The sequence below is a fragment of the Rhincodon typus genome, chromosome 21 (assembly GCF_021869965.1).
Source record: "Rhincodon typus isolate 14 chromosome 21, sRhiTyp1.1, whole genome shotgun sequence".
Classification (NCBI taxonomy): Eukaryota; Metazoa; Chordata; class Chondrichthyes; order Orectolobiformes; family Rhincodontidae; genus Rhincodon; species Rhincodon typus.
In genome coordinates this window covers 42,484,891-42,498,998 of record NC_063352.1, presented here as the reverse complement: position 1 = coordinate 42,498,998, position 14,108 = coordinate 42,484,891, and the positions used below count along the sequence as shown (strand labels likewise).

Below are 14,108 nucleotides of genomic sequence, written 5' to 3'. Positions count from 1 at the left end.
GGATGTCTAGGATGGCTGGTTCTCCAGTTGGTTCGTCAACTGAAAACCACCCCTTACACACTCCAGGAACTCCTCCTCTATGGTATTGTTACTGATTTGATTTGCCCAATCTACTTGCAGATTAAAGTCACCCATAATTGCTGCAGTACTTTTATTGCTTGTGTCTCCAAATCCCTGCGTAACTAATTCATCCAGTTATTGCAAATGCACCAGTATTAAGGCAAAAGGCTTTGAGGTTTGTCTTTTTAGATTCCGGGGGTGTTGGGTGTGGGAATTGGGTTTTGAGAAGGACAATTTAGGCATGAGTACACCATCACCTTCTATGGTTTAACCTTTCATCTGGCAAGGCCTCAGTCATGGCCACACTGATGATGGTGATGGTGAATACCACCTCCTCATTCAGAATGAGGAGCTACAGCATGCCTGTCCCCTCCTGATTGCAGCTGTTGCCTTTGGTTTTGTATTTCCTTTTCAAGCAAAACAGTTTTTTTTCACTGAGGATGGTGAAATCATGTGACTGTTGTGCCTGAGCAGTTAATTATATGTGGTTTGAGAATTGCAGTAGTGTTAAATGTATGGCCTTTGATGATGATTTATTGACCCTGTCCACTCTCATGAAGTCCTGCACTGAATTCAGGTTCTTAGGGTTTGGCTACTGCATTCCTGCTGTTGAACAGAAATAGGTCTACATTTAAACAACACAAATAAATTTCTATATGAAGACTAATATCACAGTCAGGCAGCACTCTGCATTATCTGTTAATGCACTTACACACATAAAGGGGTACCTTCTTGCTCAATAATATAAAACATAAATAAGGAAACATAAACTCCCAAATTCACTACTCTAAACTAGTGTCCAGTCAATCCAAGCCTCAAATATTAAATTCTCATCCTTCTATGAAAATGGCTTTGTGGCCTGTTCTGTTTTAACTCTGCAATTTGCTCCTGTTCTACAATACTGTGAGATCTCTGCATTCCTCACATGCTCGCTCTTGCTTAACACATGCCCTTCGCTTCTTCATTGGTAACTGTGCCTTCAGCAGCCTAGTTCTTGGATTCCCTTCATAAACATCTGTGTTCCTCTCTCCCCTTTTAAAATGTTCCTTATACCTGTGCATTTTGCCTTGTGAAGGCTGAGAATCATAGAATCTCTACAGTGTGGAAACAGGCCCTTCGGCCCAACAAGTCCACACTGACCTTTGCAGCACCCACCCAGACCCATCCCCCTATAACCTTCCTAATCTACACATTCATGAACACTACGGGCAATTTAGCATGGCCAATCCAGTACATCTTTGGACTGTGGGAGGAAACCGGAGCACCCGGAGGAAACCCACGCAGACACGGGGAGAATGTGCAAACTCCACACAGACAGTCGCCCCAAGGGTGGAATCAAACCCAGGTCCCTGGTGCTGTGAGGCAGCAGTGCTAACCAATGAGCCACCGTGCCACCCTTGTTTTTGGCCATCTGTCCTAATGTCAAATGTCTTGGTGTCAAATTCTGATAGAATAGAATTCCTACAGTGTGGAAGCGGGCCATTCGGCCAACAAGTCCACACCAACCCTCCGAAGATCATCTCACCCAGACCCATCCTTGTAACCCTGCATTTCCCATGGCTAACACACCTAGCCTGCACATACCTGAGCACTATGGGCAATTTAGCGTGGCCAAAAACCTGCACATCTTTTGACTGTGGGAGGAAACCAGACCAGCCAGAGGAAACCCATGTAGACACGGGGAGAACATGCAAAGTCCACACAGACAGTTGCCTGAGGTCCCTGGTGCTGTAAGGTAGCAGTGCTAACCACTGAGCCACCGTACTGCCCAAGATGATATTTAACTGAATTAAAGGTCATATAAATCAAAACGTTTACTAGAGTATGTCAAGGTATTTCAAAATAGAGATATATTATTCTGCATCAGAATTATTCCACAATTAATGAGCAAAATGGACAGTGAAACTGCTAATTCTTCAGTTCAGATTCTGGGAGACTAGAGTCCATGATCTGTCCTCCAGCATTAATACTGCTGTATTGGCTTACTTTTCATGGCAGCAGGCTTCAAGATCCATTAATTCTGTGGATCTTCTAAAATATTGAGCTGTGACGATGATGCAGAGATCCTTCAGCATGATCTGAACAGGTTGGGTGAGTGGCCAAATCAATTGCAGATGCAGAATAATTTAGATAGGTATGAGGTTATTTACTTTGGAAGCAAAAACAAGAAGGCAAATTACTACTTGAATGGCTGTAAATTGGGAGAGGGGAGTGTGTAGTGGGACCTGGGTGTCCACCAGTCACTGAAGGTAAGCATGCAGGTGCAGCAGGCAGTAAAGTGGGCAAATGGTATGTTGGTCTTCATTGAATACAGTTTTGAGTACAGGAGCAGGGATGTGTGGTTGCTGTTATACAGGGCCTTAGTGAGGCCACACCTAGAATACTATGTGAATTTGGTTTCCTTTTCTGAGGAAAGATTCTCTTGCTCTCGAGGGAGTGCACCTAAGGTTAACCAGGCTGATTCCAGCAATGGCGGGTCTGACGTATGAGGAGAGATTGACTAGGTCAGGATTGTTCTAACTGGAGTTCAGATGAATGACGGGGAATCTCATAGAGACTTATAAAATTCTAACAGGACTAGACAGGGTTGATGCAGGGAGGATGTTCCCGATGGTGGGCGTGTCCAGAACCAGGGGTCACAGTCTGAGGATTCAGCATAGACCTTTTAGGACTGAAATACAGAGATATTTCTTCACACAAAGAGTGGTGAGCCTGTGGAATTCATTACCACAGGAAGTAGTTGATGCCAAAACATTGAATGTATGCAAGAGGCGACTAGATATAGTACTTGGGGCAAATGGGATCAAAGTTTATGGAGAGAAAGCAGGATTAGGCTATTGAGTCGGACGATCAGCCATGATTGTGGTGAATGGTGGAGCAGGCTCGAAGGGCTGAATGGCCTCCTCCTGCTCCTACCTTCTATGTTTCTATGTTTGTTTTAACAGAATCCATTTCGGACTGTAAAGACTAGGAGTCAGCTCAGGAACACCGACCTCCTTGAACTCAAGCTGAAATAAGGAGAGGAGGAGGATCAGGGTTTCCAACACTCAATGGAACAGGTCACCTCATCATGACTTTGGTGGCTCAGACACAGGACGGTTGATTTGGCACATTGTTGAATTGCTATGTAGTCCACTAAAGGTTAAACTCTAAAAATAGAAACATGAATAGTCTTTCGAACATAACATAAATGCCCTCCAGGCAGTGAACGCCCATGACTTGCTAGGTATTACTACATTCTGCATACTGTAAGTTTTGATTTATCCTGTTGAAAAGGTGATGGGCTGCCACTTTTAATTTGCTACTATGTGCTTCATGAAGGTATATTTACAGTGCAGTTAGCCTGGGAGTACCAGGACTTGACCAAGCAATAATGAATTAACAGGGATATGTTTCCGAGTTATAGTGGTGTGTGAAGATACCTGGTGGTCCCATACATCTGTTGTCTTTGTCCTTCCAAAAGTGGAAGTTACAGGTTTGGGAGTATTTTTTTAACTACTACATTCTAAGATTTAGACAGGGACAAAGAAATATGTCTGAATACTTAATCTGAAATATTAAACAAGTAAGAGTCGTACACACAAAACAACCAACAAAAAAAATCAATAAATTACTCTCGTTGGAGACATCTTTTGAAGCAGGCATTCCTTCAGAGGAGCACGTCGTGAATAATTCCAGTGTAACTTATTATCCCTTTTATTTATACAAGACTTCATAAAAGTTAAAGTCTAGGGTCAGTCGAGATCTGACGTGATTAAAAAAGAGATTGTATTATGCGACCCATCTCACAGCCTATCCCTATAATCTCCTCATGCACCATAACCCTGAGATATCCAAGCTCCTCCAATTCCACCTCTCGAAAATCCCAATTTCGAGCACTTTAGGTAACACATGCAATGTTATATTCCTATGGGGATCGTGGACCAACTCTATGCGGTGAGTAAGAAAAGTAAAATACAACAAACAGAATTGGATAGTCGTATTACTACTTCCCATTGAACACGGGAATGCACTTAAATCAGGGTTTGTCATCGGCCTGCCTTTGAAACTGAAATACCGAAAAAATTGCAATCTATTTTGAACTTTTGGCATTAATGTGTGAATTATGAGCTCACAGGTGTAGTGCTACCTAATCAGAATGAAGCCTTCTCTTACTCTCTCATGTTTGAAAGGCACACCCTCCATTGTATAGCGCAAAGTTTTCCATTTCACATAACAGATGCTTTCAATTCTGCAATAGCTAAAATGTAAACTTTCCTTTATTTTCCCCACATGTTCTGCCTGAATTGTTGAGTCATTTTGGCATTTCCAGTTCTTTAGTCAGCCATCTTCATAGCTGTTCTAAATGTGACTCGGTAATCTTCTGTTAATACGTGCTGGTAATAAGGGTATTTGACTTGTGTTTTTATTCATTGTTTGTTCTTCGGATGTGAGTGTTGCTGGCAAAGCCAGCATTTATTGTCAATCCATAATTGCCCTTGAGATGGTGGCATTCTAAAACCTCCTACAGGAAGAAAAAGCTGAGTAGCTTGCTCAGCCTATTAAGGGGGCAATTAAGAGTTCACCACATTCTTGTGGGTCTCAAGTCATGTGTAAGCCAGATCTAGCAGGATGGCAGATTTTCTTCCAATAAGGACATAAATAATTGTCTTTGTTTAAAAAAAATCTGATAGCTTTATGATACAAGCATTTTATTCCTGTTATAAGTTATACAGTTGAAGTTAAATTCTGCCAGATGCCATAGTGGGATTTGAATTCATATCTCTAGGGCATAAGCTCAGTACACTGGATTAGTCCAGGCCACCAGCTACTATCACACTTATAATTTTCACTATTACTTCAGATAATTTTCATCGACGCTATAATTACATTAATAAGACAGTCCTGATTAACACTTCCTCAACTAACTTTTTTCATTTAACTGTTGTTGATTTTTTATATCCTGTTTTGTCTCATTGTATCAACATTGCAGGGTTTTTTTTTTGTCTTTGGTTTGAAGGAGAGAGAAAGTTGATAGGAATAAAGAGATGTGCTCAGTGGATGATCCATCTCTACCTACCTCTGGATGTGCCAAGCACCCAGATGCCAGTCTTCAGCCAATTTGATTTACTCCGTGTGATGTTAAGTCACTGGATATGCCCCAACAACATTCCATCGCTAATATTGATGACTTCTGCTCAGAATGTGCTGTACCCCTAGCCAAGCAGTTCTAGTGTAGCTACAACACTGGCATCTACCTGACAAAGTGGAAATTTTCCAGGTTGTCCTATACAAAAATCAGGAGAAATCGAACCCATCCAATTACCAACCCATCGATCTACCGTCTTTCGTCCATAAAGCCATGAAAGGTACCCTCAAAAGTGCTATCAAACAACACTTGTTAACTAATAACCTGCTCACTGATGCTTAGTTTGGGTTCTGCTAAGGCCACTCAACTCCTCATTCAAACAAGGGCAAAACAGCTGAATTCCACAGTTCAGGTGAGAGTGACTGCCCTCAACATCAAAGCAGCATTTGACTGAATGTGTCAATGAGAATCAAGAGGAAAACTCTCCAATGGTTGGTGTCAAACCTGGTGTAAAGGAAGATGTTTGTAGTTGTTGGAGGTCAGTCATCTCAATTCCAGGATATCTCTTCAAGAGTTTCTCAAGGTCATGATCTAGGCCTAACCATTTCCAACTTCTTCACCAATCATCATCCCTTCATCATAAGACCAGAAGTGGCATGTTCTCTGATGATTGCAGTGTTCATCACAATTCATAACTCCTCAGATACTAAAGCAAATTCAGCAAGTTCAGGAAAATATCCAGGCTTTTGCCAACAAGTGGCAAGTATTATGATTCCAGCTAACGTTATTATTAAACAAATCAGATCCCAGTCTGAAATCTGACTCGACAGATCATATTTTGTTCTTTATTTGGTGTTAACGAAGTGGTTTTTCTTTGAAATATGGCGGACAATGTTCCAGACTTGGTTTCAACAACAAAGCTGGATTTTATTACACAAAAGAAATTAAGACTAATAAAATAGAATACATCAACTACTTTACATATCATATAATTCAAAGATTTTGAAACACGTGGTCTAATACAATTAGATTAATCCTAACCACAGTCCTTTATTGTACTCACACCAGAGAGAATTCCCTTCTCTATCATATCAATAGGGCTTAACTTCCATCTGGCTCTAATTCCCAGTCTTAAGAATCTTAGCCTCTTTCTGGAGTTTTTATTTGGTTTGATTTGACTTATTGTTGTCACATGTACTTAAATACAGTGAAAAGTTTTGTTTTGCATGTAGTAAGGCAGATCATAACATACAAGAATGCACAGATCATAGGGTGTTTAAGCAGAGAGAGGCATAGAAGGTTACTGTTGCACAGGAGATGCACAAAAGTAAAATCAACATTAGATTTGAAATTTGAGAGGTCCATTCAGCCATCCAGTAACTGTGAGGAAGAAGCTGTTCTTGAACCTGTTGATACTTGTCTTTAAGCTCTTGTATCTTCTGCCTGACGGAAGAGGTTGCAAGAACTTAGACTTTCTCAGCTTCAAGTAAACCTTTCAAGGTTTCAACCAAAACACTTCTGGTCTGGAATTTTAAAACTAAACTCCTTTCATTAAGGTAAGCTATTTTTAACAGTTCTAAATTAACTCCCTTCTTTAGGAGCAACTGTCTTACACATCCAGCTACTAATAAACATGGTGGATACAAGAGCAAGGCAAGGCTAGAAATTTTGCAGCAAATAACTTACTTCTTGATTCCCCAAAGCCTATCCACCATCTGTAAGGCACAAGTCACGTTTGTGATGGAAAACTCCCCACTTGCATGGATGAGTACAGCTCCAACAATACTCAAGCACCTTGACACTATGCAGGACAAAGCACAAAGGCTGCAGTGGTTCTGAGGAGCATGTAGGGGACATGATTTAGCATTGGAAAAGTCAGTGGGTGGAGAGGTAGGCAGGGCTGGGACTGGAAGGCTTAGCGGCCCTTAACCCAACCAAGACCACTTTCTAACCTGCCCATCTCAGCACTAAGTCAGCCTTGTGATTGCCTCAGATCACCTTCTGGGCTTGAAAGGCCCAAAATAATCCTGACCCTGTTCTCCTGAAGTGAAACAGGGCCCTTTAAACCAGAGTAGATCTGCCAAGATCTGTAATGTTCTATGTTCTAAGATGGGAAATTTCCTGATTCGAGCTCCAGGTTTCAATAGTGAAAATCCATTCCACTGGCTAAAAAATTGATATACAATGAACATTTCTTTGAGCGTTTGTTTTAACAATAGCAAGTTTTCTTCAAAATTCAAGTGGACAGAAAAGCAGATAATTTTGTTTCACTGCTCCTTGTGGATGGAGTGTTCGTGATGAACGTTGTTAGAAGTAACTTGAAATACATTAGGGAAGCAAAGGTGTTTCCACCAGTAGGCTGTCCAAAAGTACAGGCTATAAATACAAGCGTACAAATATAATACATTCACTAAGAAACTCAGGGGAAATTGACTTACCTAGGAAATGTTGGAAGACTTGCTAGCACGTAATATAATCCAGATGAATAGAGTAAATCTAATTAATGGGAAGTCAGATAGCTACATCAAGATGAAAAAAAATCAAAGTGTACGCTGCTAAAAACATAAGAAATCGAGGCAGAGAAGGCTGTTCAACACTTTGAGAAACTCCACTATTCAATGAGTACATAATGGAACTTCTACTCCAAGACCATTTTTCTGCATTATATTGATGTTTCCCCTTGATGTCTTTAATGTGTGGTAATCAATCAGCCTCTGTCTTGAATTTGCTAAATGACTGAACCACCAAAGCCCTCTGGGTAGAGAATTCCAAAGATTCACCAACATCTGAATGAAGAAATTCCTCCTCATGTAATGCCAAAATGGACTACTCATTCTTCTGTGACTGTCTCACCCGCAATTTGTGCATCAACCTTTTCGATCCCTACAAACAATTTGGAATGCTTTTCTGAGGTCACATCTTATTCTTCAAAACTCCTAAGAATAACAGGCCCAGTCTGTTTAGCCTTTCCTGTTAAGACAATCCCTCAATCTTAGGAATCAATCTGGACAACCTTCATTGCATTCTCTCTCTCTCTGGTAAGTGCATCTTTCTTCAAGGAGACCACAACTGCACACAAAACTTGTCATAGGCTCTATACAACTGCAGCAAGACATCAGTCCTGATGAAGGGTCCTGACCCGAAACATCGACTTTCCTGCTCCTTGGATATGTTTTGACCTGCTGCGTTTCTCCAGCTCCGCATTTTATTGATTCTGACTTCCAGCATCTTCCAGGCCAATGGACCATTTGCTTTCTTAATTGCTTAAGATGAGATGAATTAGACTGGAAGGTAGCTTATGTGGAGCAGAAAATGACCACACAGCAGTGCTGAATGGCCTAATTCTGTGATGCAATTTTAGGTACTTTTACATAAAGCTAATCCTTTCCCGTCAAGTGACCAGTTTGTCGCAAATGATTTTTATTTGAACACTAATGAGTCAATCCAACATTTCAATTCACAGAAAAATCATCCATTCTGTTATCACACAAACGAAACTGATGGTCATCTGTCAACAGCAGCTGTTCCATCTCACTGGATGGATAGGAGCTATCTGTTCCGTTAAGCCAATGGATTGTTCCACAGGGAATCATTTGAGAGAAATGGGTTTGCAGTAAGGAGTCCCTGTAAAGTGAGTGTAGCACTTTAATGGCTTCTATTGTATTTTCTTGATGTCTGGTCAGAACTGGATACTTAATTTTAAAAACAAATGTAGTTAATTTAAAATCTGTTCACCTGTGTCAATGTGTGAAGTTATCGGATCACAAAGGCTGGGCTGGAACAAGAAAACATTCAGCTGGGGAGGAGAAATGGACTTCATTGGACTCACCGACAAGTTAAAAACATCAGTTAATCAAAAGTGAGGATGTAACTGGACACCTAACTGACCATAGGCTCTCCATACTCCTTAGAAAATGCAAATATGCAGCTTCCAGTCATTCCAACATTAACTCATTGTCCATTCATTTAACCACTGCAAGTACTTGTCTCTCTCTTCCTCTGTCTCTTCACTTGTTTTCTTCACCTGTGTTTTCTCTGCTTGAATCTCGAGCATGCTGTCCCTGTCACATTGCTCCGTCACAGACTTGCCTTTCAGTCTCTCGATAATATCATGCAAGTTGTTGACCCACGAGCCCAGTTCCAAGTTGCTGTCTACCATGTGTGTGAATGGGTCAGCTGTGGTCACCTCTATGAGCTCCCCCTCCATGGGGATACGCAGGTGATAGGCATGTAGCATCATACGATAAGGGTTGCTGTCAGTTTTCAAACTGTAGGTGAAGTCACCAACTATGGGATGCCCCACAGCCATGCAGTGGACCCTCAGCTGGTGTGTGCGGCCTAAATAAATAACAAGAAGGCATGCTAAAGTGAGGCACCTCTACAGCAACCACAAAGAAGCAATCTTTGTTTCATAGTTACAGGAATCTAAATAAGGAACATTACTGATAAAACTAAGTATGGCAATTGCACCAGTCCACTTGTGTCTTATTTCTCTGGTATTTTTTATAAGCATCATGGTTATGCAGAGGAATAATTTGAAAGCTTTTGTTTTTTTTTCCTTCTCTGTCCATAAGTAAAGCTTTGTATTAAATATTCCTTTCTTTTCGAAATTGGCTGTGGAGTGTTTTCTCCAAACCATTTTATTTTGAAGTCCATTTTTTAAAACTGACTTGCAACCGGCTTTAGGTTTTAAACCAGAAGTGTGGTTTACTCAAACTTTTATTGAGCGGGTTGGGGGGGATTAAGAGGGAAGTTGGGTGTGATTGTTGCAATACTTATGTACACAGAAAAATGCAAAGAGGAAAGAAAGAAAACCACGAGAAACTACAACTACGAATGACTGACAAATCAAAGAAATTGGCATTAAATCACGTGGTTTTTGTCTGAGTGCAGAAAATCAGCATCCAGAGATTCAGAAAGAGATCAGAAACAACCACCCTCCTGGAATCTCTCACTTTCCATGGCTGGTCATTGCAGTCAAACTAACACAAAAGAACAGTAGACAGTAGGGTGCATTTGGCTGAAGTTTAAGAATTCCTTTTCAATTTGACAAAGGCACAGTAAAACGATGTTAGTTTATGAACTTGGACCATTTTTCCAATGCTCATAAAAATCATCTAGAGAACTGAGCTTCAAGGAGGTTGTGAACTTGAGGCAGGCTTATCTCAGCCTAAAATCTGATTTTCTATCAAGGATCTTGGTGTTGATGATGATGAACAGTGGACTAGATTTTTTTTATCAGACTGAAACAACGGTTTAAAATTGACCAATTGTACCTTTCTTCAAGGACCAGGAGTTTTCGTCTGATGAAAGGCCCATTACAAACGCTTCATGTTACTTTACGAGGCAGCTTCTATGTCTTTGATCAAAAACCATTGTTCATTTTATGAGATAACTGTTGGGTCGTTAGCATCACTTCAGCTATATTTCGTTAGCTCCCAGTTGTTTACCAGATCCTGCTGGGGATATATCTTGTCTACTGTTCTTTTGTGTTGGTTTGACTGTAATGACCAGCCATGGAAGGTGACAGATTCCAGGAGGGTGGTTGTTTCTGATCTCTTTCCTCATACTTGCTGATTGCACCCTTGCAGAAATCTAGTTAACTTGAATCATGAGATTGACCGTACGAAAAGTCCATTAAGGATGCTTCACTTCAGTTAACGAGTTTATGTTTAATCCCGTGAAGTCCATTTGGAAATTTAATGTGATGCCACTATTTAAGAAAGGTGGTAAGGAAAAGCCAGGGAATTATAGACCGGTGAGCCTGACCTTGGGGGATCAGCAAGTTGTTAGAGGAAATCCCAAGGGACAGGATAATGTATATTTGGAAAGGCAAGGACTGATTACGATAGTCAACATGGCTTTGTGCTTGGGAAATCATGTCTTACTCAACTGAGTTTTTTGAAGAAATAGTGAAGAGGACTGATGAAGGCAGAGTAGTGGATGTGATCTATATGGACTTTAATAAGGCATTCGACAAGGTTCCTCGTGGTAGACTAGTTAGCAAGGTTAGATCACATGGAAAAAAAAAGGGAGAACTAACCATTTGGATACAGAACAGGCTCAAAGGGAAGACAGAGGGTAGTGGTGGAGGGCTGCGTTTCAGACTAGAGATCTGTGACCAGTGGTGTGCCACAAGGATCGGTGCTGGGTCCACTGCTTTACATCAATTATACAAATGATTTGGATGTGAACATAGAAGGCATGGTTAGTAAGTTTGCAAATGACACCAAAAGTGGAGGCATAGTGGACAGCAAAGAAAGTTACCTCAGAGTACAACTGGATCTTGATCAGGTGGGCCAATGAGTGGCAGATAGAGTTTAATTTAGATAAATGTGAGGTGCTGCATTTTGGAAAGGCGAATCAGGACAGGACTCATATACTTAAAGGGCATATCCTGGGGAGTGCTGCTGAACAAAGAGACCTGACATGCAGGTTCATAGTTTCTTGTAAGTAGAGTCGTAGGTAGACAGGATAGTGAAGAAGGCATTTGGTATCCTTGCCTTTATTGGACAGAGCATTGAGTATAGGAGTTGGGAGGCAATGATGCGACTGTACAGGACACTGGTTAGACCACTTTTGGAATACTGCATGCAATTCTGGTCTCCCTGCTATAGGGTGGATGTTGTCAAATTTTAAAGGGTTCAGAAAAGGTTTACAAGGATGTTGCCAGTGTTGAAGGGCTTGAGCTTTAGGGAGAGGCTGAATAGGCTGGGGCTATTTTTGGCGGCTGAGGGGTGACTTTATAGAGGTTCATAAAATCATGAGGGGCATGGATAGGGTGAATATCTCCAGGATAGGGGAGTCCCAAGCTAGAGGGCATAGGTTTAAAGTGAGGAGGGAATGATTTAAAAGGGACATAAGGGGCAGTGTTTTCATGCAGAGGATGGTGCATATATGAAACAAGCTGCCAGCAGAAGTGGTAGAGGCTGGTACAATTACAACATTGAAAAGGCACCTGGATGGGTATATGAATAGGAAGGGTTTAGAGGGTTATGGGCCAAATGCTGGCAAACAGGACTAGATTTATTTGGGGTATCTGGTCAGCACAGTCAAGTTAGACCAAAGGGTCTGTTTTCACGCTGTACAGTTCTATGACTCTATATCTTTTGAAACAATTGATGTCTATTTATGTTTTTGTGATGTGGAGGTGCTGGTGTTGGACTGGAGTGGACAAAGTCAGAAGTCACACGACACCAGGTTTTAGTCCAACAGGTTTATTTGAAATCACAAGCTTTTCGAATGCTGCTCCTTTCAGGTGAAGTGATATATAACCCAGTGTTATGTGACTTCTGACTATGTTTGTGTGGGTCTGATAGTTATGCTTATTGTGTGAAAATTTGCAATATAAATATTTTTCATTCTTATTTATGCACAAGCTATAGACATCACTATAAAGTTATTATTTTTTGACTGTTCCTAATTTCCCTTGAGAAAGTGGTAAACTGCCTATCGCACCTCTGTAGTCCATGTGGCATGGGCACATTGATAGTGCTGTTCGGGTGGGAGTTCAAAATTTTTGACTCCTTGACAGTGAAGAATGGCAGGTAATAAGAGTTCTAAGTCAAAATGGTACACAACTTGCTGGGGAACGTGTAGATGGTGGTGTTTCCAAGCATTGGATGCCCTTTTTCCTTCTGGGTAATAAAAGTTGCAAGTTTAGAAAGACATTGTTAAAGAATGCTTAGTGAGTTACTGTAATAAATCTTGACTGCTTAGTGCTTCTTCCAAGCGATGTCCAGCATGGAACAGTACTGCTTCATCAGCTGAGGAATAAGGACAGACAACACGCAGGAAGTTTCCTTGCTATTTTTTACCTGATTCAATGAGACTTCAATGGGACCACCCTGCTGTTGGCGGTGTGCCACTCTGTCACCACTTCATATGGGTTTGCCCTGCTCGTGCGTAACAAAGGAATCTGGAATTGGCTGATAGGCAAACAGCATTCTATTTAATTCAGGTTTGACTAGTCTCTGGGCAGCTCTTCCAGTTTTGAAAAGGCCCAGGAGGGCTTAGCAGGATCATGCAGAACTAAATGTGCCTTTGTTCTGTACAAATCCAATACTTAGGCCAATGTCAGGTGCTCTGTCCAGTTATATTAATGTACTTTTTAAAAAGTTATTTGATGTAACTTAGTGGTCTGCTGGGCCATTTCAAAGTCAATCACATTTCAGATCAACAACATTTACATAAAAGTAAATTTCCTTCCTGAAAGGACATTACTGAACCAATTAGCTGTTTCACAATAAACGATAGCTTTGCAGTCATCATACTAATACTAACTTTTCATTCCAAAATTATTTATAATTTTATCAGACCAAGATTCTGGATAACTAACTCTGTGACATAAATGTTATGCTAACCTGCTTGTGTGTTTTTTTTTAATATTCATTTCTGGTATGTGAGCACTACTGGCATTTATTTCTCATTTCTCATTTGTAATTTCCCTTGAGAACATGGTGCATGTCCACAGTATTATAAAACAACATGTATTATGTGCAATAGTATATTTGTGCACCAGCTCATTTATGCAGCAAAGGGGAGAAATAAAAAGGTGCTTTTTTTGAAAGCATCTGCAAAAAAAACTTCACATTACCTCACACAAAGGACAAAAAGAGTCAAGTTGGCATTCGAAGGAAACCAATTATCCTGGCTCTCAATTTAATGATCTGATTACGATCATCCAAAAAAATGGAAGTTTTATTCGGTTTAAAGGAACAAAGAACATTTATATAGCCTCTTTCCTGCATTCAGGATGTTGAGGCCATTTAAGTACTTTTGAAACAAAAACAGAAATTGCTGGAGAAACTCAGCAGATCTGGCAGCATTTATGGAGAAAAAGCAGTTAACGTTTCAAGTACAGTGGCCCTTCTTGAGCACTGACCGTAGCTCAGAAAAAGTGGCATTTATGCTGATAACAAGGTGCAGAGCTGGATGAACACAGCAGGCCAAGCAGCATCGAAGGAGCAGGAAAGCTGAC

At 40.8% G+C, this 14,108-nt stretch overlaps 1 protein-coding gene across 3 annotated transcripts in view; it reads right to left on the bottom strand.

The window, feature by feature from the left end:
• Positions 1–6,030: 6,030 nt before the first annotated feature.
• The window catches only part of rpusd1 (RNA pseudouridine synthase domain containing 1), a 27,760-nt gene continuing 19,682 nt past the window's right edge, over positions 6,031–14,108 (bottom strand). For all 3 annotated transcript variants that reach the window (XM_048609819.1, XM_020530669.2, XM_048609821.1), the window contains one exon: positions 6,031–9,466. In XM_048609819.1, coding sequence (XP_048465776.1) covers positions 9,075–9,466 — 392 coding nt within the window. In that variant the 3' untranslated portion in view covers positions 6,031–9,074. The remainder of the gene's footprint in view (positions 9,467–14,108) is intronic.